We start from the raw sequence: 25586 nt of genomic DNA, 5'->3' as shown, positions 1-25586 counted from the left end.
ACGTCGGAAACGAGAACTACAAGAGCGAGGATCAGACCAACCTTATTTGAAGGCAGATCACCGCAAAAAGGCAGTTCGCGTCGCCAGGCGTTAGTTCAGCTTTCTTCCGCCAGGTTTCTAACGTAATGATAGGTTGTTGTGTTTAACCTTAAAATTACATAAGCATTTTGCTCTCTTATTTTCTAGTATACAAAGTATATTGCATTTCACTTGCTGCAAATGTGCCATTTAATAAGAAAATTGCGATTTTTTTTACATATAACAAATTCGCGTCTTCTTTTGAAGTAGGTAAACAGCGCCACCGGTTCTCTTACGTTCAAAGCACATTTTTGGGTGAAGAACGAACAAGCTGCTAACAGCGTTGCTGTGGGTGTGCGTTGGTGCCCAGTCCGCGAGCATCGGGAGCGATCGCGACGATGCGCTGTTTCTAGCCTGTCGATGCAGTTCCTTGACCCCGGCATTGTATGACTGCATAGCCGCCGTCCAGTGTTCAGCAGTGCGTGGCGCTGACCATTGCCAGGGCCTGTCCGCCGAGGTTAGGGGCCCGGCGTTGTGATGCTTGCTGCCGCGGTGTCCACGGTTTACAGCAGCACGCTCGCCGTTCGCGTGGCGAGGAGGTTTGCATCATGCAACGCTCTTTCCCCGCTGCTCGGCTGCTGCTGTTGGCGTCTGGTGCGAGGATAGAAATGTTGATGGCAGGTTGTTTGGCTCCTGGAGACAGCGTCAAGTGCCGTCGACTGTGGGACTAGCACCTGTGTCGGAACCTCGGCTCCCAGAGCCAGCCCCCGCGAGCCACAATGTTCAAATTGGGCAGCAAGAAGGACGTCAATACCGAGTACAAGTGCACCATACGCCTGCTGGACGACAGCGAAGTGTTGCAGTGTGATTTTCAGGTGAGAGTCAGAGTGGAGAACTCCGCGGTTTCTGAGCCAAGTTTTACGACTACGACCCAGCCCACCACGTCCGCGTGGGCTGAGCGCGTAGAAAGCGGTTCACGAGTAGGCATTTCGCCGAAAAGCTGATTGCTTGAAAGGCCCCGTGTAAATTTGTGTATTATAGTGTGTGTGGCAGTTGCTTACACTTTAGTTTCATATTTTCCTTTCAAAACCTCCTTGGATGTTACGGATTAAGGATTTTCTTTGTCAGCGAGTTTTCCCTGTTCGGGTCAACTCCACGCATCCTGGACTTGAAAAACCTGAGTCTAAGCACGTTTTTCTGTGCTTTATTTTTGTTCAGGGATACTCCGATCCTGTGCAGTTGTTTTGATCGATGAATGTTTGGGTGCTATCATCTGTTTGCGCTGTGCTGAGGATAAGATAGCGAGCGTCTGGAGTCGTTTGAGGCTGCAGTAGAAACGCCGCTAACACGTCCTCTCTGGCGATCAGAACCGTTTTAAAACTCTTGACCGTGAACAAATTGTTATGCGTGGCCGTGGAGGCTGCGAAACTTGTTTCCTGCTCATACTTACTGCACATTGCTTGCCGCTGTTACGTAACAGCGTCATAACGCCAATTAGATTCCCACGGTCGCCGAGCGCGGCTCCTTGTATGCTGTTGTTACGGAATGCGACCAAGTTTTTTTTTCTTTCTTTTTTCGTGCATGTACAATCGAAGAAATTTGTCTTGCCGCTGTCGGAGCAATGCGTTATAAGATGTACTGTTGTTGTTTTTTCCTTTTCGCGAAATGCGTAATAAATAAATCCTGACATTTGGAATTGAATTTTCATGTATTTCTTTTGCAGCATCTCTGCAAAGGCCAATACATACTTGACTATGTGTGCAATGCCCTGAACCTTTTGGAGAAGGACTACTTTGGCCTCAGATATGTCGATAGTCACAAGCAGCGGGTGTGTATATCATAAAGCTGTCTTCGCATGAGTTAATACCTCAGCTTTGAGCTAAGCATGAGTTCACAGCTTAAGTCTACATTACTTCACTGTTCATTCATAGCACTGGCTGGATCTCACAAAACCGGTGATAAAGCAGGTGAAAGGTGAGCTTTCACATTTTCATGTTACTATAATAGGTTTCTTTGAAATGCCATCCATTATGACGGAGTTTTGTTATTCGTAATTGAAGAACTTGTGGCTAAAGCAAAAATTTATCTAGAGTTATTTCCACAAGATACACTCTTGTGTGCACTTATGACAAACACAGATTCAGGCATTTTTGATGTAATTCACAGTATGTTTTAGTGATAGTGTTTATATGTTGTAGATCAGCACCCTCATGTTGTTTTTTCGTTGTTGTTTTGAGACATTGTTCAGACATGCTAGCAATTGAATTCTATCTCATGGAACCATGTTACCAGTATGTAGGGACCGTTGGTTTTTGGTTGTGTTTATATCTGAATTAAGGGAGTGGTTGGGGGGGAAGGCAATTGTACACTATATGCGGAATCCAAAATTGGATAGAAATAGTATAACTTCATGAGTAAGCCGTAAAAGCCACATATATTTCTTTTTCCCAGTGATGTATCTCATTTCCTGCCCATCTGTACTCTCAACATTTCCATACTTATTCTATACCTGTCTGGTTTCTGCGCATAGACTCTGACCGGAACTATAGTCATTCAATGTTGAAGCTGCCATTTGACATGTGCTATAGCCTTTAGAATGGAGTGTCCTTCTGATAAGTAATATTTGACACAGATGATGCCGACCTCTGTTCAGGGTTTGGACAGGTTTTGTTCAACCTCGAAGTGAAGCCATGCTTTGGATGATGAGGATTAAAAATGAGTCAAAGGAGGTTGACAAGAATTATATTGCCAAAAATTAGCTGTGGAGACGTTTGTGAAGTGGGTTGAGGGTACTTTCAAGTTCTATGGGATACCTCGGTTTGTCTTGTTGCAGAGAGCATTTCAGAAGGACAGTTTTTTAGTAGAAGTCTGGTTTAACCCAACTTTCCTAAACCCTCAAAGTGAAGAAATTGGGAAAAAAATTGGATTGTATCCAAAAGCAAAGTGTTCTGCCGGCGTATGCAGGTGAAAAAAAAAGAACGCAGTAAACAGCGCCGCAATTTTACAATATTTGCTGTGGATAGTGTGATACACAGCAAGCAGCAGTGAAATAGTACATACGAGGAATTTAGCTTGATCTGAAAAACTTGTCAACTCTAAAGTACTTGTTTGGGCTAGCTAGAGGCATAGTGATTTATTAGTGATTTTAGATTAAATACAAGGTGTTTTAGTTTATGAGTTCTACATCTTGAGAGTTGTGGTTCAAGTCAAGTTTAAGATTTCATTTTCTTTCATTTAAGCTTTACATCAAAGGAATACCGAGTGTCCTTGCATGATTTCATTACGTGTCTCGCCAAAGTTCGCACATAATAATAGCCTAAGCTTGTTGTATATGCATGGTTGCCACTGTCCATCTGCCCTAAACAAAATGGCCTAGAGTCAGTGATTTCACAGTTGCTGTGCTGGTGAGAAAAATCGGTACAAAAAGGTCAGGTTGCTTTATATCTTGCTAGTGCCTGTGTATATACCCTTCATATGCGAATAAGGACCCAGTTGGGGGAAAACTTTCAACCAGATTTTTGTAAGGAACATGCCAGGATTGCTCACAAGAAAATTCAGCCTCCCCGAGAAGTCAGTAATCATAATTCTGTCTTACCCTCATATATCCATATCATGACTCCACGCACTTTTCAAGGTCTCAATTATACTCCTTTTGACTCATTCCTGTCACAATAAATTGTTATCTAAACAAATCAACACATTTCAGGCATTTTAAAGCGTTATGCTCGCAAAAAAAAAAAAAGCAGACAACTGACACTCACTGTTGCCATACAACAGCTACCGTAATATGTGATGCCATTCATTAAAACGAACAGATTAGTGTGTTCATTTCGCATGCCTTACTTGACATTGTTTTACTCAAGTTTGTTCAGGCATTAGCACATTTTTTGCAACCACATTTGTGGAAGCTGCGCCCTGTATCTGTATAGGCAAGATTCAATAGTGTTTAGGTAGCGTACACAAATGTGAACACTGTGCCTGAAGAGGATATTTGCAGATACGAACTAATGTCTATTTTTATGCGTGCCAGGTATGAATCCCATCGTTTTCTGCTTCCGTGTCAAGTTCTATCCTCAAGACCCCTTCCGGCTCAAGGAAGAAATAACGAGGTGAGTGTTGTACTGACTGCAGCTTGAAATTTCATGTCAGAATTTGTGTTCCTAATATCGATGTGTTTTGTTTTGCCGTTATCACTTATTGCTCTAATAGCTATTTTCAAAGTGGTTTAATTTAATGCCATTTCTTGTTTGCATATCCTTCCATCTCTGTGCTATGTGTTCTCTTAGTTGTGGAACTGACTGCATAGTACCACATTTTGTGCTGTATAAGTCACTTTTTTTTCTGCGTTATTTGTCTTTTTGTCTTATAGAACGCTTCAACTTATATGCAGTCAAAAATGATGTGTCTTTGCGTGTCATCCCTTGTCACACGCAATAACTAAATTTGAAAATAAAATTGATATGTAAGAGAGGAAAGAATCAAGTTGTTTTTTTAAATGTTATCTTCTGGGCAGAATCTCACGATCGATCCAGCCCTGCCATATTCTTGAAAGTTTTGATTTCAGTGTCAGTATGTTCACTTCTATTTGGCATCACGCGAGTCACGCATTGTTCTTGTTCAACATGACGCTGCCTGCGAGTCGAAGGAGATACAATGCAAAATTCAAGTTGCATGCTATTAAATATTCGCTAAAGAATGAGAACTGAACAGGAGGGTGTCAGTTCAATGTTAGCAAAAAAATTAGCCAGGTCTGGTTGAAAGTCGCAAGAGTGCCCCTGTCGATGAAGCCAACAAAAGAAGGCACGTTGGTCGGAGTGCAAGGATCATCTGCACACGGCAGCTGGCGACAGCATGTATTTCTTTCACACTCTGTAATGAAAGGATGCTCGGCACACTTTTGTAGCGCTTAGCAAATTTATAAGTGCATCTTGTACTCTTGAGACAACTTATGGGCAATTTTTTTTTTAACTGCCATTTGCAAGAGGGTGCAGCTTATACACCAGAAAGTGCCGTAGGTAAATAGTAATAGTGTGGAGTGCATGATGCGAAATAAGGACTGCAAGCCATATTGCATAGTTTAGTTAGTTTTGCATACTGCAGTCTAACATCAGAAATATCGTGCAGTAAGTTTGTGGTATTTTCTCAATTTTGCCCAAAAACCAATTATTATTATTATTTCAGGTACCAGATTTTTCTTCAATTGAGAAGAGATCTGCTTCATGGACGCCTCTATTGCCCTCCAAATGACTCTGCTTTGCTTGCCGCTTTGGTGATTCAGTGTATGTACCCTATGTCTTTTTCAGCTTCAGCCAAGGTGCATAGCTTTTTTATGCTGGTGGATATTGTTGACAGTTTCTGACACATACATTTTAGGCCCATTTAAGAGCTTGCAAGACCAGTAAATTATTTGATGAAAGCATTTATCATTTGTAATCCCTATGCCAACTTTTATTGTGTTTATATTTATTTTTATTTATTCGAGACAATAATACAGAACTATTGTCTCAGGGGACATGACTAAAGACAGCAAACTGCCTGACGAGGGTCACACTTTGTTGGGACAAACAGTGCACAGATCAAAATAGCATAAATATCTTTTTACGAGCTGAACAAAGCTGAGAAGCGGTGCGTTTTCCTTTTTCTTTTTTTTTTGTACGGGGCAAAAATAACTACAGACACAAAAAACAGAAATCAGGTATACAATTCTACTTGCAATTCTACTTGATGAGAAGCTGTTAATGGGAAGCTACACTCGCAGTATGAATTACTGTTCTCCTCAGTTATGCTAATGATCGAACATAGCCTACAGAGCTGCAGGGCATGCTAGCTGTATTAGGATTGCCTATGAATGAAATCAGAATCCTGATTTGAATCTCTATCTATAGGATGAAGGTTGTAAACTATTCTCAGCTCCAAATTGTGTTCTCTGGTGTAGTATTAACTAATTTTGTGCCGTACGGATCACCATGTATCAAAATAATTTTTGCCTGGAAACTGTCATATCTTGTGGGGCTTTCCCTGGACTGGTAGGCAATCAGAATTGTTCTTTAGGTAAATGGTATTGCAGTTATTGACAATATATATTTATTTTCAATACCTTGAATGCCTCGTGAAAGGTTCTACAGGAGGGGTGGATTTATGGCGTGCAGGTTGCCTCCCTCCCAAGTGAGAAATTTCTCATAGGAAAGCCACGCCGAATCCCATTTTACGGTCAAGGTAGCCAAAATACATGGCTCAGATAGGACCACCCCCAACCAACCCCTCCAGGAGTAACACATAAATCGGCACCTGGAGTGGGCGTTTCTATATATAGATTAGTTGTTTGATGAAGTGCTTGAAGTGGTCGTAGTTGTGATGGATAACTGCAGTAGCAGGAAGGTCATTCCAGTTTTGCATGTTTGTACAAAAAACGAAAGATGGTCCGACAATATAATACAATACTATAAAATACAATACAGTAAAATATAATACAATAGTTATACATACAAGGTTGGGGAGGTTAGCTTATACTTTGAGTAGTACTAGATGCATGCAAGTAGACAAAAAAAAATGGAACTTGCAACACAGTTATAGTAAGCACTGGTTCTAGTAAGTTAATGTGATTAACTTGGCACAGGTCCCAGAGATCACATGCAAATTGGGTCGAACAATGGTGCAGTATGTTAGTAACATTTAATAGGTGATAATTATCATATTACTATATAATATGTTAGTAATATGTTGTGCTATATGTTGGTTTGTTTTCACATACAGCTGAACTTGGAGATTATGACAGTGAGGAACATGGGGACAACTATGTCTCTGAGTTCAAGCTCCTTCTGAAACAGACCCCTCGTCTTGAGGAAAAGATCGCCGAGATTCACCAGCAGCAACTCAGGTTGGCCTAGTTTCTATTCGTCTTACCTTTACCTATGCAGATTGCAAGCAAACGCTTTGTTGTATATACAGCCTTTGTCAAAAATAAACAGCCCAAGGAGTTTGCTTGGGTCCTGAAACATGGCTGGTTTTACATCCTCAGCGACCGTAATCTTTCAAAGATGGGAGGAGCTCTCATCCTCAAACCTCCCAAGCTTAGGACTGCCAAATGTGCTAGAGAGCCCTGCCACACAGCTTAAAGCAAACTGCTTGGCTATATATTTTTGACAAATGCTGTACATCTGTGGAAATGGATGTCATGACTCTGCCCTTGTTTGTTCGCAGCACAGTGTTTTCATCATGTCGGTTTGCTGACTTGCCTAGTTTATAGTATTACTGGAGAATGTATATCCACCACTTCAAATTGTAATGACATCAGTTTCCTGCTGCACACTGAGATAAGTTTATGTTTTGAAAGGGCAGAGATATCAAATTTTATGTAGTGCTTTTGCTTTTGGAATGATGTGCAAGGCATCACTAAACATAGGCCACTATGTGAAATTCATGTACACCAAGTAAATAATTTACGTGTTTATTTCTCCTTCTGTGTAATTTCAGTTTTGATTTCAGCTGCTGAATGCAGGGGGTTATACTTCACAAATAGGTACAAGGTCTTTTGAGGCATAGAAAAACTACAGTGTAATAGCTGTTTGCTCACTAGCTGTTATTCCGGCTTCCAGAACATGGTAGCATAGAAGTTTAAGTGAATTAAAATGATAAATCAGCGATTATATTGTAGTTTTTGTATGCCTCGCATGATCTCATATCTGCTTGTGACTTTGCGCAAATACCATCATTCACCTCACCATCATTCACCTGCTGAAACAAGCTAAATGGGAGAAAAAAAGTTAAGTTATAAATTAATACTGGGTGCAGGCAGATTTCATTTGGTGATCCATGTTTACCCTGTAGCATGCATAATTCCAAAGGAAAAACATGCAATGAAAAATTCGGCATCTCCAGCTCTCTAAGCATTCATGAGCTTCAGCTAAAATGTGATTAGCAAGTATGTATGCCATGAATAAGCACAGATAGGTAAGCTCAGAGGATGTCAATCCCTGCATAGGATGTCAGCCCCTGCTAGGGTCACAATAATGCCATCAGTCTCTTTTTTTCTCTTTTGTGCTCTGTACTCTTGAGCAGCCTAGTCTGCACTGATGTATATGGGCATATTTATTTGAAGAAGCAGCCATATAACATAAGACGTTGCGCTGTATCTCTGCTTCATGTTAGACTTTCTCCAGTGGACTGCAGTTAGGTACATGATTGCTGAAAATCTTCATGTGCATTAATTAAATTCGGGGTGGGTCTATTCATGGGAAGTGTAAATTACTTGAATCTGTCCTCCTTGCTGTGCGCTGCATAGACACCATGATCTGCACTACACTGTGACTGCCTGCTGTTAATGACACGACAGTGCCCGCTGGCAGCAAACTGCAATTCAAAGCATCTATTACTCATGTCAGTTCAAAGCAGTGATGCAGTTGGTCCTGTTTGCTTTCAGAGGCCAAGTGCCAGCCATGGCAGAGGCCAACTTTCTGCGCAAGGCTTGCCTCCTTGACACATATGGTGTTGACCCACATCCTGTCAAGGTATGCATATCTTGTGCACTTCTGTTGTGAAAGTGTGTTAGTTAATGGGTTTTTATGTACCAAAACTATGCCCACTTCATGAGGCATGCTGTAGTAGAGGGCTCAGGGTCAAGTTTTTGCTGCTTGGGGTTTTTTGACTTGTACTGGAGTCTCGGCGCACAGGTATATTTGCACTTGGCCGCCATCAAAACTAGGCCGCCATGGATAGGATGTAAGCCTGCAGTGTGGATTTGTGATTAGGTGCCTCCGGCCAATGAAGGGTTTGAAATTCCTACTTGCACTATGGCCTTGTGTTGCTAAAGATAGTGATGATTCTTTTTGCTACTCTGTCATTTACTTTACTAATGGCGGACCAATGGGCTTTCACCATCCTGATCATTACTTTTGGTATTGTTGACAGAGGTATTTAGGTATGCTGTAGTAAATTTGCATGATCGTTGAGGATGGTGTTTATTTTCGAAATTAAGCATATTTATTTAATGCATGTATATGTGTTTGGTCGGCAAGATGAGATAGGTCACAAATTTTTAGCAGTATTATCTGAACTTGTCAATTTTCATCTCGATTGTGCTACATGTGCTGAATTACTAGTTTTAGTCACGATATCGGTGTTAAAAAGTTTCAAGTCAACATTTTGATCATTTCCTGCGGATTTTAAGGCAGTTGTTATAGACTGGAATGTCTTGTCTACAGGACCACAAAGGAAATCAGTTGTACCTGGGCATCAATTATGCAGGCATCCTTACCTTCCAAGGCAGTCGCAAGACCCATCACTTCAAGTGGTAAGCAAGCAAGAAAAAAAAAGCTGCGACAATTTCAAGTATCAATTGCTTTTCCTAAATAAGGCAAGCACCACACTCAGGGTTGCTCCTACTTCTTAGTTCGCTTACTAAAGCACTTTTGAAATATTGGTGGCAAGCACTTTTTGCTTACTTCGACTTTCATTTCATACTCGTGTATTTATCTACTCATTGTTAATCACTGCCAGAGAAATTGTTTGACATGCTTGCTACATATTTTTAATAAATCAGGATTTTATTTTTTCTAAAAGAGATGTTTCAATTTTTCCACAAAAGGCTAAAGGTCATGGTTTGGTTTAGGGGTGTGTGAATATTCAAAATATTCTAAAAGCAAATCAGATATCCTCCTGTTTAAGTTCCTTGTGCATGCTTTACATAGTGCATGTTTTAATCTATTTGAAACTGTTAAAGTATGTTTTCAAGTATTCAAATAATTTTTGAATGATCAGTATGATGACGCCATGGTGTTCTTCAACGACAGCTCCAAAAACAGCACCCACCTTGCCATTGCACCGCACCCTGCTGCTATCACTGTATGCGGGCAGAAAGGTTCACCACCGTGATGCAATGTGTTTGTGTGACAGCATTCATAATTCTCATGCATGTGTGTCAAAATAGGACAACATAGCAAGGTGCAGCAAGTTTTAGCTAATCCTGCCACCTGCCGCATTGCATGTAATGTGAGGCCATGTCTCATGCCCATCTCATCTACAGAGATGTGATAGTTCATTTGCTAATCAGTAGTAACAGAAATTAGATTTCTCATGTGCTGCTTCAGTGTTGTGTCCCCCTAGTAGGGATCACTGTTGCATCTTTCAGCACCTGTAGCAATAACTGCATGAGTTATAGCGCCCTAGCCGTGCCGCTAGTGCTTCGCTGCTTTTACTCGCATGCCGCCAGTCAAATCAAATATTTATGCGAATATTCGATTCATATATGTTTTGGTTCATTCGCTATTCTATTTGCCAGTTCGGTTGTTAGCTAGACTAGGTATTCGTATTATAGATACAGTACCATAGCGGCACTAGACATATTCAATTCAGTTTGGAAACTACTGCCACTATTCACACACCCCTAGTTAGATTCATAATCTCCTTAAATACAGTTCGCTGAGGGCTGACTATGCATATTATAAGGTGTCATCACTCTCTCTGAGCTGTGACTTAGGAATATAATTCACAGCTCAGAGACAACATTCACATCGCAAGCCATAAATCATTGTATTTGTGTTGCAGTTTTTCCTGCCTGTGTTGCAAAGTATTTTGTGATGGAGATTTCTGCATGCATGTAGTTTTCTTTCATCCATCTAATCAGCTGGCCAAGCACGTGCCGAGTTAATCGCTAGAATAGGAACAAAGCTTGCAAAAATTTTGTGCATTGTGCAAGCATGATATTAATTCATTGTTGTTGCAGATCATATCGTGTAAGTAGGAGTATTTTTTTTAAATTTTGTTGAATAGTCACTCTATTACTAGATATTCGAGGTCACTCATGACAGCGAGATGCCTTGGTACACTGTTTGAGTTAGATTCAGTGTGGCGGAGTCATTTATTGCCGCATTTATTATTTGACTTCTGTCCTGCAAATAATTTTTGAAACTGTTCAAGTGATTTGTAAACGTTGTGTGGGGTAGTCCCACGTAAGAAGCGCTGGTTAAATTCTGGTTCTGCAAGTTGAGACCGCTGCAGCAACATTGATGAAAGTACACTAATCAAGTAGTTTTATCATTCTGAATGTGACGAGCTGGCTGTAATCATAGTGCAGTGTGAATTCAGATCTGTTTTGCAAGACATTTGTTTTCAAAGGAGAAAATGGCGGTGTAAGCCTTCTATAGCTGTTATACTAGAAGGATAGGATATTATGGCATTTGCGTAGTCATTCCAGTTCAGCAGCCCTTGTTGATTTTTCATGACATCGGTTCTCTTGGAAACTATTTGCAGTTTTGCTCCTAATAACCCTTAGTGTTGCCAAAGATGTGCAAAAATCAATGAATATATCTTCTTTCAAAACATTGTGTGTTTATGGTTTCTCGATAGAGCAGTGCTGCATCAACTTATTTTTATTAAAATCAAATTGCTTATTGCATATTTCACAGACACATCTTATTGGACTGTGGATAACATGTAGCAAATATGGGAAATACAAAAACTGGCGATGTGTTCAGTACGCGCTTTTCCTCATGAGACAAGGAAATATGTGTGATTGAAAGCAGACTTTAAAAGTCTTGAATTTTTCACATTACAGCTGTTGCTGTTTATGTTCGTAGATTCTGCAAGCACTAAAGGCAGGTTGTCTGATTCGTGTGTGTTGACTGCAGTAGTAAGACCAGTAAAATCAGTTGTAGTAAGAGGGCAGAAGTTACACGCTATGACAAGGATGTGCCCACAGTTACAGTCCACTTTGTGAGTGCATGCTGTACACTGCATTTACCCTGTTCTAAAGCGCATCATATTGCTCCTGTTAAGGAAATGATTGCTTAACTGGTTTTCATTTTGTACCCGATTCCATCATGCACGCGGTCTCTATGTTTCTTCAGCACAATATGTTCTGGTATTATAAGTTTAATGCAGGATTCTTATATGAAATGTCTCATTATTTTTGCCCTTCATCTTTTCCTTGTAGGCTAAAAAAAAAATGTGAACATTTATTGTGTTTCTGACCAACAACTCCCTCCCCCTTTCCCCATTTTTTTATTAACTTTGAAGCTTGCAGTGCCTTCTATTGGCCATTGCTTTGGCATGCCCTAGTTTGTGTAGCTGCTTTCAATCTCTAGTGACTACAGTGTCCCAGTCCACTAGCCTTTCACATATTTCTTTCAAAGAACAGAAAGACAGAAAAGCTTTGAGAATATAAGGGCTACATGAAAAATTGCATGATCAGGCATTTCATTTCTAATTGCAACCTTAACTTTTAATTCTTAATCATTAATAGTCATTTAATGCTAATTATTTAGGCAGTGTTAATACCTAAATGAGGATACTCCTATGCAGGCATGATGACCTCCAGCAACAGTCAATTGATACTCATCTTGGCACAATGCATAGCTTCTTAAGGCGTGGTCCTGCTTAAGGCTTACTCCTTGTGTATTGCTACAGGACCAGAGTCTTGGGTACCAGTCTTACCCATTTGTCTTGTCTGTTTTTAGGCCTGACATCCAGAAAATCAACTATGAAGGGAAGATGTTCATCATTCACCTGATGTTTCCTGAGGTAAATTTGTGCCAGGTTGTGTGCTGCCTTGTTGTCCTGCCTAATGTCTGTCCATGTGTTTTCGTTGTGCTGCTAGGACGTCAAAGCAAAGGTGAGTTCATCTGTGCACAGTGGGCACTGTAGCATGTTGGCACTGGCTTGTTGCCCAATTGCTGTTGCATGTTTTGCTGACTCGTGAGAACTCACGAGTAGGCAGTGCAGCTTGAGGTTTAAAAACCAACTGTGCTTCTCTCAACTTCTCTGCTGGCTGCGTTTTCTAGCCTTTTCTTGTGAAATGTTTGTGCTGTGGTATGGCTTAAGTGTCAATGGCTGGTGGGTATGTAGCATTAGGTCAGTCCCTGGTGTTATTCTGTTAATGTAACAAAATAAGGGAAGCAGTTCAACGAGGAAGTGCTCGTTTAGCAAGTGGCAAGTTCCCTCACCTTAAGCTACTGCACCTGTTTTCATGCCTTCATTGGATGCTGTCTATGCCTGCAATTTATTCTAACCTGCTTTATATTGTCGCCCCAGCTTGTCAGATCCACGGCTGTTGCAGTACCCTGTATTGGCTTGGTGATTTTATTGCAAAGTGAACATACTGCATGCAAAATTACTTTCTTGTGCAGCTTTGCTCATGACTCATGCTGACATAGCTGCTGGGTAAGACAGACTTGACTTGAGGTGTCAATCAGGTTGAGCTCAGCACACTGCAGCACGGAGATTGAGTTAAATTGCACAGAGCAAGTATTGCACCTTTGTTGAAGCTAGACTGATAATCTTGGTGGATTGTTTATGGATGCGGAATCACTTTCTAGCACAGTCATGCTTGCTTCGTGTCAGCTGTGGTTGCAGAGTGGTACCTGCATAGACACAGAGGCACGTTTAGTACTCTGTTAGTGCTGGTCAAGTATCCTGACAGCACCCTTCTCAAATCTGCACCTTTATTAAGGAACTATAAACACTAATATGAATTGGTTCATTTGAAAAAGAAAAAAAAATGGAGGCCTGAAGACATTGGTTAGGGAAATGGGCAGGTGTATTGGATAATGGATTAAGGGTATGAAATAGGAGATGGAATATATAGTGGGGGTACAGGTGAACTGACCTTTTAAGGATGTTAAATCTGCAGACTTTGCCAATTAGAGCTCGGCTGGAAGAAAAAACAGCACTGATACGAAGTACCAATGGTGACTCATGGTTTGCTTTTCTACACTACGAGTGATGATGGTGGTATTAAGTTCATCAGCTGCACTTCATGAATTTTTCTGAGAAATAGCAGGACTAAATGAGACACTTTGTGTTCTCTGTTAGTTTTTTCGTATGACATGAGAAAAGTTTCAAAATGGCAAAATGGGCTGCAGTGGTGTCATAAAATGTGGCTGGTTTTGTGGTGTCACACTTGACATCGCAAGTTCGACTGCCTGGCTTAGAATACAAACTCATTTACTCAGCTGGGAAGTTTGCAGCTATGAAAAAAATCTGTCCCTGATGATCAAACAGGGAAGTGATTGCAAAGTGCATGGTTCTCAGAAGTTGAGTTTGTGGTCTCGTTGAGCGGGTTCAGGGGTCATGAAGGGGGTTGATGTAGTGGTCATTTTTCTCCTCATTATGCATGCACTTCTGTCCCCCATCCAATCTTTTGCATACACTGGCTGTTGAGAGCCCAGAAGGCAGGCGTCTAAGCTGGCAAGCCATGCAGAATGTTGTCCGGTCCGACTGATGGCCTCTGGATGGATTTCCAGGGAATCGCAAAACTCTGCAAAGGCAGTTTTAATGAGAAAGATGAGACAAAGGTGCTGGCTCCTAGCTTGAGTACAGACAGTGGCCACTGTAGTTTCGGAAATAATTGGCGTAAAATATGGACTGAGCTGCACCTGTCTTGGAAACATATTTGTGCAACTCTGTTTATTCCTTGGTTCATTGCCTGCTGCTGTGTGAAAATAAAATTTACCGTCACTAAATGAACTGCCATTTAGGCTCATCTTTCGTTTTTCAAGACCTTTATATTGCCTGCACACTAAGACTAGCCACAGGCAGAAATAATCACAGAATTATGAAATATCAGCTGAAGGTTTCTGACTTGCTGACGCTTGATTTACGTGGCGGTCTGAGAGTAGGTTTATTTTTTCTTTTCCCAGAATGCGGGCAATGCTAACACACTGCTTTGCATGGTTCTCTTATTTATGTAGAAGAAGCATCTGATGGGCTTCAAGTGTCCTACTCAGTCTGCCTGCCATCACCTGTGGAAGTGTGCTGTTGAGCAGTGCTATTTTTTCACGTAAGTTGCTGGGCAAAAAAAAATGTACACTGCATTTATTAAGGTTCATGTACTTTGCTTGGGGTAGCACTGCATAGTGTTTTTATTTCTCATCTTTTCAACACATGCAAAACGAGATGATACATTTTCTAATCCCAGCTCGTTACTTTTCTAAAACTGCATTTTAGCTATCAGCAGCTTGTTCAGTGGTGACCTTGGTATTTTCAAACAATGTAAGAACAATGCAGATGTAGGAAGCAATTTAGGAAATGCTGCAGATGCTGCAATCCCTTCTTCCTGTTCTTTCGGATAGTGTTTGACTGTAATTGCACTACCTTTACATTCTCTGCCATGAGAGCTACTCTCTTGTATCGACTGCGCTTGAACTCTGCCTAATGTCCAGTACGGATGCACAACATTCACTGCGCCACCTCACCTATGTAAATACACTGCGATGTGTTATGGGTGGTGTGAACCATTTCGTTTTAGCATGCCCGCAATTTTGTTGAGCATGAAATACTTCTGGAAAATCTGAGGAGTTTTCTGGTTCAGTACAGTGCTTCAGTTCAGTGCTGTTCAAAGCAGTGTTGATCTGGTTCAGTACAGTGGTGATCACTGAAAACCTATAGCCTTCTGTGAGTCATTATGCTTTGACTACCTTTAAGGCCATGCTGTGTTGCTGTGGAAATTTCCTGGTTCATAGCAATATTTGCAACACTTCCGTAATGAAAACTACTCACTTATGAAAACGTAGAAGCTAACTGCAATTTGTTGAAACCCCCGAAATATGTTAATTTGCATTATATGTATGTGATAACATTTCTCATCATTTTAGTTTCGAGTACGAATCTAATGCGAATATGAAAAAGAAATGGCTTCAAATATCGAATCGAATATCTGTTCACTATGAAAAAAATATTTCAGAAAATGATATACAGGCAAGCGCTGTGGCACTTATGTTTTCCAAAACTGTGCATGTTCTTTGCAGCTGAAATAAACAAAACCAGACTGACTCAGCACTGTATAACAAAAACATGATGCGCACAGAAATGTATATTAGTGCTTGGTTAGATAGCATAACAGTATCCAACCTATAATGTGGTCATGTAAAATGAAACCTATAAAATAAACATGGCTGTCACCTAAAGATAACGTGACGGCTAGTAAAACCTCATTAATTCGGAGGAGTTCAAGGGACATGGAGGATATTTTCGAATTACCTGAAGGTAGATTTATAAATTGCCCCGCGCACACCGAAAAAAAAAAATGCCGAAAATGTGGTGAAGCTTTGTGAGGAAGCTCCATTGCACAAACATCAAAAAGCCTGTAGCCTGTGTCCAGTGCGCAGTTTTGCCGTGCTAGAAAAATGACACAGACGTGAGGGAAGCGCACATCGGTGTTAGAATGGCGAGGCTGCTTCCAAATAGGAAAAATAATTATCAGTAACGCACCAATTGGCGTTTGAAACTGGCGTGAAGCTGGGTTCGAACAATGGGCAAATGTGTGGGCCGACTGCTGCCATCGCCGCGAGGCAGCGGCGAAGCTCAGAAACCAAAACTACGCGGCCAGGCTATTTTTTGGCCTGGTGACGGGGGCCCTTTGATCGTTGTCACGCCTGCCGTTATGCCCACTTAAGAGGTGCATGGGTTACAAAGCACCATGCAAGAGGTGGGATTTTTACACCATTGCTTGCCCTGTTGCGACACACCGACTTGCTCCTTCGGGAGCTTCATGCAAAGTTCCGAAAGTGGGCTTTCCCACATATCATATGTGAAGTTCGCTGAACTTTTCGTGGCACCAGCTGGTCTTTTGTTCGCGAGGAATGCCGCTCCTGTAGACTCAGAAGGACACCATTTGGTGGCAGCTGTATCGCCAACAAAGGGACCTGTCCCGTCCCCGTCTCCCCATCGTCTCCCGATGTCTGTTCTTCGGGCATAACCCCTCTTGAAGAAGATTAGGCAGGTACAGCTGTCGACCTGTGCGGCGTCAAGGGGTTGCCGAGACTTTGGGAATGCAGGAGATACGTCTGGGTAGGATCAAGTGACCATGCAGCGCATTCTTCCCTTGACGACTGTCTTCCTCTTTTTTTTTTTTTTTCTGTGAAGAACCCACTGCCTTGAGTGATCGTTCTTCGGCATACGTTTGTCTCGCATGCACGTGTGCGAAAGAAAAACAAATTAGGAATGTAGTAACTTCGGTGCGGTGGGAAATGGTAGTGGTGTTTGTGATGTTTGTGTGTTTTTTGCAACCTCTCCTTTTCCAAATGTCTGGCTGGCCGAGGGAATTGCAGAGTTCTGGTTTTCCTTTCCCCGACCATTGTTTAGTCCATATTATTTCCCCAATCTGTGATTAGTTGGCGGAAACCTTATTTTCCTTTCCCTAACCACTGATTGGTGATGGGGATCGCTTGTTACCCTATTGGTTGCTGTCCCCTCTAAGGGCAGAGACAGAGGGGTTAATAGTAGGCGCTCTGGGTTGAACCGGGGCTGAATTCGTCTGATCAACCGTTTAGTCATGTTGTAAATAGTTTTATCCTTGCTCGTTTCTTCTTGTTTTATTTATGTTGTAAATAAATAGTTAACCTTCTCCTTTCCTCGAGTAACATTTGCGAGTTAGAACCAGAGGGTCATCAAGAAGCCTTGATTTCATCATCAGCGAGGTGTTTCCTCTCATCGCCACCTGAAGGGGATTGCAACTGGCGCAGTCAAATCAAGATTGCAACTGGCGCAGTCTGAAGAGGAAACCCAACTTCATAGTTGACCAAAATGAGATGGCGGAAGTCACGCTCGGAGAGTACGAAGGCGACGGGACGAATGCCATGGGTGTCGGCGTTAGGAATGTAACACATTATGGAAGCATCAAAGAAAAGCAGTGCGTTCTCTCTCTGCAGTTGTTCGAAGCTTGTGGTTGGCCATCATTTCGCTCGAGGTCAAGCCTATCGGCGGCCAAATGCAATCGCTCCACGCGATAAACACCAGAGAAGAGAGCGAAGAGGATGCATTTGTATTTTCTTCCTGGCATTTTGAACTCGATTGTCGGATAATTTACTCAGATATTGCGGTTTTGCCACAGCCAAATTTATCAAAGTCGGTGCGGTATACGATCGCTAGCAAATATTCAAAAATTCTCGAATACGGTTATGAACCAAATATCAGTCACATTCAATTTGTATTTTAAATCTCGAATATTCGCACACCCGTATGAAAAAAAGTTTTTTTTTTCTTCTTCTTTTGAAAGAGACAAAACATTGACAAAGCTCAGTTCACTTTCTAAAATATTGTATATAGGTGCAGACTTGTTGCATGGGCAGGAGCAGCAAATGGATGCTTACACTTGCGGACAACTTTCTGTTGCTATGCAGCCAAGGCTAGGCAGGAAAGGGAAGGAGATGTGCCTTTGTCCACGTGTCATGGGGTGTAGGTTTTTCTCTGTTCGGGCTAGGTGCAGGGTCGCTAGGGCAGAGATAGGCCATTCCCCACAACAATGGGACAAAGCGCCGTCTCATTCCCTTTCCTGCCCAGCCTTGGCTGTTTAGCCACAGAAAGCTGTCCGCGAGTATAGGCATTCTTTTATTACTTGTGCACTTTTCTTGCAGCTTTTATTGTATTTCCACTTAATTGCTCACCTAAGTTAGAGACCTTGTTCTGTCTTGAACTGCATTTACACGTGAACCAACACGGACAGTGTAACTGTTGTTTCATTTCGGATAGTCATTCAGTCAGTGAGTCGCAGAATAAATGACAAAACATTAACAGCATTGATAGTTAGTAAATGAAATTGAAATTAATAATGGGAGAAGGTGTATCCTTTCTAGAGAAGCATCTTGGCTGAATGGAACGAACTAGCTCAGTGCCACCATGGTGCTGTCTCCTTACACCACCTCTTGCTCCCTCTTCCTAGCATGCCTTCATCAAGCGAGGTGCCATCTGTGACCACTGGGGGCGGATTCTTCTCACGAGGTTCTCGGCTGCGGTACAGGTGAGTTTCGTCATTGCATCAGTCTTTTTTTATTATGTTTGTTGTTCTTTTCTTTATTATTTCATTGTGCCTTTTATCGTGTAAGGCTGGCACCCTTTGTGGCGTTTCGCTATTGTCCCAGCTGCTGGTAAATGTGTAGCCAAGTCTTTGTTGCTTAAATGTGAAGAATAAGCAAAGGTGTGGTATTGCTAGAAAAGACATGACATATGTGAACAAAAATGTAAATGTAGCCATGGAATTTCTTGTTCACCAATTTCATGATTAGTGTAATATACTGTGAGATGATCAGTGCATAACTCAACATGTTGTCACAGAAATAAAGTGCTAAGTACTATTTCATTCATTCATTTATTTCCTCAAAGGTCTCAATCGAGACATTACATGAGGGGGTGGGTGGTTATGGCAAACAAAGGAAATAAATTATGATAAGAGGTTTTCAATGAGCCGCTTGAATGCTTGTGGGTTGATGATAGTGGCAACTTCGTTGGGTAGGTTTGATAGTCCTTGGCTGTAAAATGTTTTTTTTTTTGGGGGGGGGGGGGGGGGTAGTGGGGGGGGGGGGGGGGGGCATTTTGCCATCTTGAGTGCTGAAACAGTAGAAACATTGTGACCTTACCTTTTTTTTATCCCTTTGAGCATTCATTTTTCTTGATGAGGTTGTTGGCAGAAATTCTTTTTCAGTTTTATAGTTAATGGGATTTTGGCAGGTGGGGCTACGAGAGGAGTGCCCAAGGCGAGTTTATTATTGCTGAGACCATAAGAGAGCATGTGATTGTTGTCGTCCTCCTCAGCCAAGACATTTAATTTTATTTTGGTAGCCTCATATTGGCATGTTTCGTATATGACATCTAAGGCACTTACTGCGCTCTATTCGTTGAAGCGTTCCTTAACATCTGCTGCACCTGACACCAAATTATTAGCGTATACCTCACTTGTTCGTTCAGTACTAGAATATAGCATAATCTGCTGGTTTCCGTCGACTAACCACTGCATTGAACAATTAGAAAGCGTTCAGCGAAAGGCCATTAGATTCATCTATAACAAGTACCGCCGTAGCGATTCCCCTACAGCACTGTTACGCAAAGCTGGTCTTCCAACAATACAAAATAGGGCCAAATTCTTGCGGCTAAAGTTTCTTTTTCTACTTTTAAATGATGCTTTCAAAATAGATAAAAATATGTACTTGTCATTTTCTAAATCATTAAACTCGAGAACAAAGCATACTAAGCACATTACCTAGTACAGATTTCATAGTGACACATTCAAATCTTCGTTCTTTCCACAAGCCATCCGAGATTGGAAAGCGTTGCCGAATGATGAGGTCACCTGTAATTCGTTTGATGCTTTTTTGGAAGGATTGTCAGATCTTGAATCGGAATAAGTGTACTGTTTTGGAAATTTGTTTTTTATTTTGTTTTCTGTGCACATGATTTATCGGATTGTATTGCATTGCCTTGTTCCTTTTTTTTAAGTTATTTTGCTAGCAATTGTTACTATTTTCATTCCTGCACTAACCTGGCCGTAAACTTTTTTTTATGTGTATATGTAATTTATCCCTGTCCAGCAAAAGCCTCCACAATGAGGCTAGCAGTATGTTGTAAATAAAAAAAATGAAATAAAAATAATTTGACCAAATTTCAGTTATTAGCAAAAATGAAAATTCACATTAGTGTTGCAGCCTTCTGTGGCACTAGATCTGATAGGTTTCAAGACATCAAGTTGCAAAGGCCCTCTGCACATATTTTGCATGCACCAAATCTTGGTGCTGTATTTTCCATTTCGTAGTGGCACTGCAAACAAGCCTCAAACATGGGTCTACCTAAGCCACTGTCACATTTGTTACCAACCAGAGACCTGGGTATTGTCATGCTGTGCTGTTGTGTTTAGGAGAATCTTCGAAGGTGGAGTAGAACACCAAAAAGCATAATTATTCCGAATTATTGCTCGGCCTACCGGATAGCCTCAACTGCCACCAACGTACTGCAACTCTTTTGTTGCCACAGCGGCCGAGTGGAGCGAGAAGTTATGGATGACATGAAGAACATTCGAAGAGACCCGCCCCAGTTCCAAAGGACATTAACACGGCCGCCATCATTCCGGCAGAAAACTGCTGCATCAACAACAATGGCACCTCCACTCTCACCATCCAGGCTGCTTAATGAGGATTCACCGTTGCGAGACTCTGGTAGGTATATTGTGCCTTCCAGTAAGCACGGTTTGTATTGCATTGCTATTACAGAAATTATTGCGGAAGTGCACAGCAGCTAGATTTGCTGTGGAATATCATGCCATTCTCGCGCACATTTTTTTTTATGCGTGTTGCTAAATAAATGTGGGTAAGCTAAAATTTGACAACAGGCCGGGCCATTCTGAGTCATCTTCCAGTGAACACGCAGCTTTACTTTTGTTTGTGCAGAATGCACAGAAAATGGGAAGGCATAGGTCCTTTTATTCAGGATTTATTTGCCATTGCTTAGTCCCAAGATGTTCATGTTTCACCTGTTCTCACCGGCAGCCACTTAGCTAAGAAGTCTACTTAGTGGGAAGTGTAGGGCAAAATATAAGCATGTTCTTGCATTGTTTGTTTATTAGTTATTTGCCATATTTCACTTGTGTTACGCACTTGGAAGAAGCATTTCATTCACTCTTTCGGATTTCCAGGAACGCAATAAAGTGAGGAATTTGCATGCACCTATTGCACTGCACATAAGTGCAGTGCATTGATAACTGAAACTGAGCATTTCGCAGATCTCAGCATCATTCAACTTATTCTGAGTTAGTCATCTATCAGCCTTATTTGAGAAAAATAAAGTGCAGTAATCAATCAGAACACAGCTCATTTCTAGACATCCTCTCTTATATTAAGGGTCCCTAATTTCGAGAAAAGACAGCGAGAAAGTTTGGAATCATGTGAGAATTTTTTTTAGAGCGCAGCTCTTAAGCGCCCGTTCCTGCGTTAAGCAGCGTACCTCGGCGCCGGCCTCGGTGCAACCGATCGAACGAGCGCATCGGAGGATAAAAGAGAGCAAATGCAGAGTGCAGCACAGGACAAAAGATGGTTAGTGAAAAGAGCGGTGAGGAAGAAAGCGGAGAAGGAGGGAAATGGCAGCAGCGTGAATAGTGGGGTAGCACACGCTATCGTCTGCTTGCCAATGATGTCACCGCTAAGTAATGCATCGCTCGCCACAGATAGCGCCTCTATGAGACAATTGGCAACTATACAGACTGTTGCATAAATCAGAGAAAACCGAAAAAAATTTAGGTGGCATACTTGCCTGATCTGGTCAGAGAATCGAAAATTTTCATTGTCTGCGGTGACGGCAGACCGAAATGGCAAGCTTTCGCAGCACTCGTACCCATAGCGCCATCTGTGCTTGCCAAAGGAACAAGCAGTCTATCATTGAGGCTGCGGCAAAACACAAGGGGGAGAAAGTGCTTTCTCTGCTATTTTATCAAAATTGGGAGCAGAAAACGCTGCTGCACGCAACTGCCCCTCTCCCCACACCTTGTGTGTCTGCCATGGGCTTCTCCACAGCCTCCCTGCTCAGTAGAGTGCTCATTCGTCTGAAGGGTGCACGATGGTGCTGTCGGCATCATTACAGCGAAAGCTCACAGTTTTGGTTTGCCGTCGCCACAGGCAATAAAGATTTCCAATTAATTTTGACCGAATCAGGCAAGTACTCCACACAAACGTAACATAAAACAAAACTGACCGCCAAATGTCACCTTTCTGCGAATTCTCAGCGCTAACGAGCAGGTGGTTAGGCAAGGGAATTTTTTTTTTTCTCGATTTTTTCTAATTTACGCAGCAGTCAGTAGAGCTTGCGCCGAGTGCCATCGGCTCTCTCCGACTACGGACAGTGATAGTGAAGAAAGTGCGAGGAGGAAAGTGGAGAAGTAGGAAACAGTGGCAGCATGAAGAGAAACCAAAGCGAGACTCATTGGCGGCGGAACGCTGTGCGCGCTGGCCAAGTTGAAACCTAGAGCCGCCTCCATTCGGCACTGCGTGTTCCGTATGCGGTCGCCTACAGCTCAAGTACCGCAGCAGCTGTGCTTAAAAATCGCATTACCGAAAAGCGCAATTGTCGGAAAATTTTTTTTGCTAATTTCACGTAGGTAATGCATTTACCGTTAGCTGTTGCTTTATTGCCACTTCGCTTAAACTGGATGCAGCGCAACAACAGCAGCTGAAGAACTTGAAAAGGGAGTTGTGTATATTGTTTACAGTACACCTCTTCCTCTTGTAAACAACGCGACATCAAAGGGGCATGCTCCAAAGGGCAAAGTCGCCCACTTTTGCCTCTTAATTGGTTTTATGCTTGTCAAGTGTTCCCCCGCCGCCGTTGTACCACGCTGTCAGAAGCTACATGTTTTGCAAGCCAGCCCAGCCCTACATGTGCCAGTGACATAGGCCAGAAGAGATTTATTCCTTCACCCAATGTGTATTGTTACTGTTCTGCTTGCACTATTGTCAGCTACAACTCAAGAATAAAGTGGCACATTTCCCTGGAAGGAAGCCCTCTAACCAGTGAATCCTCTAACCTCTAACCTTTTGTTATCGTGTCATGATCAACCCGCCTTGCACCTATCGCAGCCACTAGCAGGTGCTTGCTAACAGCTACAAGGCTATTGACTGCAACATCATGACAACCGGTCAGCGCCATTGGTTGAGGTGCCTCGTTTTAGAGGAACTTTGCCTCTTTATTCCTGGATTGTATTCGATTAGAGCCGATATCAACAGAAACATTGTATGTGTGTGTGCCAGAAGGCCGCAAAGCTAAAGAAGCATTCCAAGGACTAAGTTAACAGCTTTAAATTACTTGGTCTATTATTTCATTCTGATTTTCTCTGCATGCATTGTGATCGCTTTGTTTCAGTTGGGCCGGTGACAAACCAACAGCAAACACAGCAGCCTCCCATATCGATGGAGTCTGGTGACGGATTTCCCGTTGACGAACAGCCAAAGCGGATGGGTACACCACTTGAGCTCCTTGACTCTGGCGAGTCGGGCGAAGAGAATGGTACCACTGTGCTGCGACCTCCGAACCATGACCTCCACGTTGACCTGACCCCAACAAGAAACACACCTGTTGCGGATGACGAAGATGGCAACACACCAGACACACCCACTTCAGACATGGCATTCGACCCGCAGCCAACACCAGACTACGAGCCCGAACGTGAAAGCCAGGAGCCAGCCTTTGTGACGCCGCAACCGTCACCACGAGTTATGCTTGTGGCATGGCTTGTTGTGCCGCTGCTGCTGCTTCTCTTTCTGCTAATAATTCTGATGGAGTGGGACTGGGCCCCCCTTGCCGACATGCAGAGGCTGCCAGAGCTGGTCTTGCTTCGAAAGCAGTACTACGAACCCACCAGGGATGCAATAGGTACTTGGATCAGCGCCCTTTTCGGCCCACGCTGAGACTCCTGGTGACCCGGTGAATGGTGATACATCACAAAAAGAACCCCCATGTGAAAAGCGGATTGGCAGCAGTTTTGCGACTACCCAGTAATGGAGAAAGCCTCGCAGCAAAATCTGGCCGTTCTCACACCACACATATACATGGACATTCCCCCAAGACTATTTTATGTTTGTGCGGACAGGTGTGCTTGTTGAGAAGAGTGAAAGAAAAAAAAATTGTGGTTTTGGTTATGGGGAGATTCGTCGAGGGTGGTAAAGCCTCGTAGCATTTAGTTTCCTTTCTTCACCAAAGCATGATGCACATGCAAAATCTCGCTTCCTCTTTAGATGTGTTCAGAATTTTTATTTTCTCCTTTAATCAGTTGTGTTGTAGGATTTGTAGAGCAAAAGGCTGAGAAGGCACCCAAGTTTTACCCTGTACAAGATTTTTATCCGCTTCGTGCATTTTTTCTATCGGCGATAGCCATTCTGACTCTAAGGTTGTGGTGGGCAGCTCGCATTCCCCTCCCGTAGACATTCCAGAGGAAAGGAGTGTGATTCATGCTGAGAAAGTACTGTGTTCTTGGCCGTGTTCAATTCTGTCAGGAGAAAGTTTTGTGTCCATACCGCTGGTCGTTGCTCAGATATTTCTTGCGTATAGCTGTGTGTGTCATCGCACATCCGAGCTTTTCATTTTTCGCCTCTTCCTTCTATTGTAGTTCACAAGAATTGTGCAATGCAGCTGTTGCAGAAAGTGCACCTCTGCGCAATAAGGTATGCTCGCAAAGGAAAAAGCACATGATTGGCGACGCAGTTTTGTAAACCCTATGCAATGCAAGCACTGCGCTCCACCGATGTTCGCGCGAACCTAGGCATGTGACAATGGTGACTAGGCTCCGCAGGACTCCTGCACCTTGCACTGCATGCTGGAGGTGGACATTGTCTTTATCTGCCCTTTCTCTTTCCGCAGAGTGACTTGCAGGCTGTTACCAATATTGTAACATATTAGATCTTGGTGCACTCATGTTTGTGTCCAGGATAATGTACTGCAAGCAAATAATGAGCAGGGACGCATTGCTGTGAGCTGAAGCAAAAAAAAAAAATTTATTGCCAGAGACTGTATATTGATGCTTTTTTAATCGTGAGGCATTAATAAAACGCCCATTGAAATCATCTGTGCCTTGCTTTCTTCACTCAAGTTTAACGACTGCAGGTCCAGCTGCTCCATTTCAGCGAGTTTCTGAAAGAGTTGCACGGTATGTGAATTGGTTACTCTTTTCATTTTACTTCAGCAGCAAGTACTTATTGGGAAAATCGTGCATACCGTATTTACACGAATGTATGCACCATCTTCCTCTAGTACTAGCGCTGCTGTCATGATTGCTGCTGTGGTCCTACAGCACATCGTTCTAATGTGACCGTGCAGTAAAATCCCAC

The 25586-nt window shown here is 42.4% G+C and overlaps 2 protein-coding genes across 3 annotated transcripts in view; one reads left to right on the top strand and one right to left on the bottom strand.

The window, feature by feature from the left end:
- Positions 1-366: 366 nt before the first annotated feature.
- Positions 367-25322, top strand: LOC144125225 (FERM domain-containing protein 5-like). Its single transcript, XM_077658440.1, has 13 exons — positions 367-893; positions 1742-1846; positions 1950-1992; positions 4049-4127; positions 5200-5297; positions 6772-6895; positions 8438-8525; positions 9219-9307; positions 12471-12534; positions 14703-14791; positions 18671-18748; positions 20752-20933; positions 23626-25322. The coding sequence occupies exons 1-13, from the start codon at positions 798-800 to the stop codon at positions 24168-24170; spliced, it is 1680 nt and encodes a 559-aa protein (XP_077514566.1). The 5' UTR covers positions 367-797; the 3' UTR covers positions 24171-25322.
- The window catches only part of LOC144125224 (tetratricopeptide repeat protein 37), a 46785-nt gene continuing 46426 nt past the window's right edge, over positions 25228-25586 (bottom strand). For both annotated transcript variants that reach the window (XM_077658439.1, XM_077658438.1), the window contains exon 40: positions 25228-25389. In XM_077658439.1, the coding sequence (XP_077514565.1) occupies positions 25285-25389 (105 nt within the window). In that variant the 3' untranslated portion in view covers positions 25228-25284. The remainder of the gene's footprint in view (positions 25390-25586) is intronic.

This window comes from Amblyomma americanum, chromosome 3 (assembly GCF_052857255.1).
Source record: "Amblyomma americanum isolate KBUSLIRL-KWMA chromosome 3, ASM5285725v1, whole genome shotgun sequence".
NCBI lineage: Eukaryota > Metazoa > Arthropoda > Arachnida > Ixodida > Ixodidae > Amblyomma > Amblyomma americanum.
Note: the sequence above shows the minus strand (reverse complement) of the source record. Positions and strands in the feature narration are given on the sequence as shown.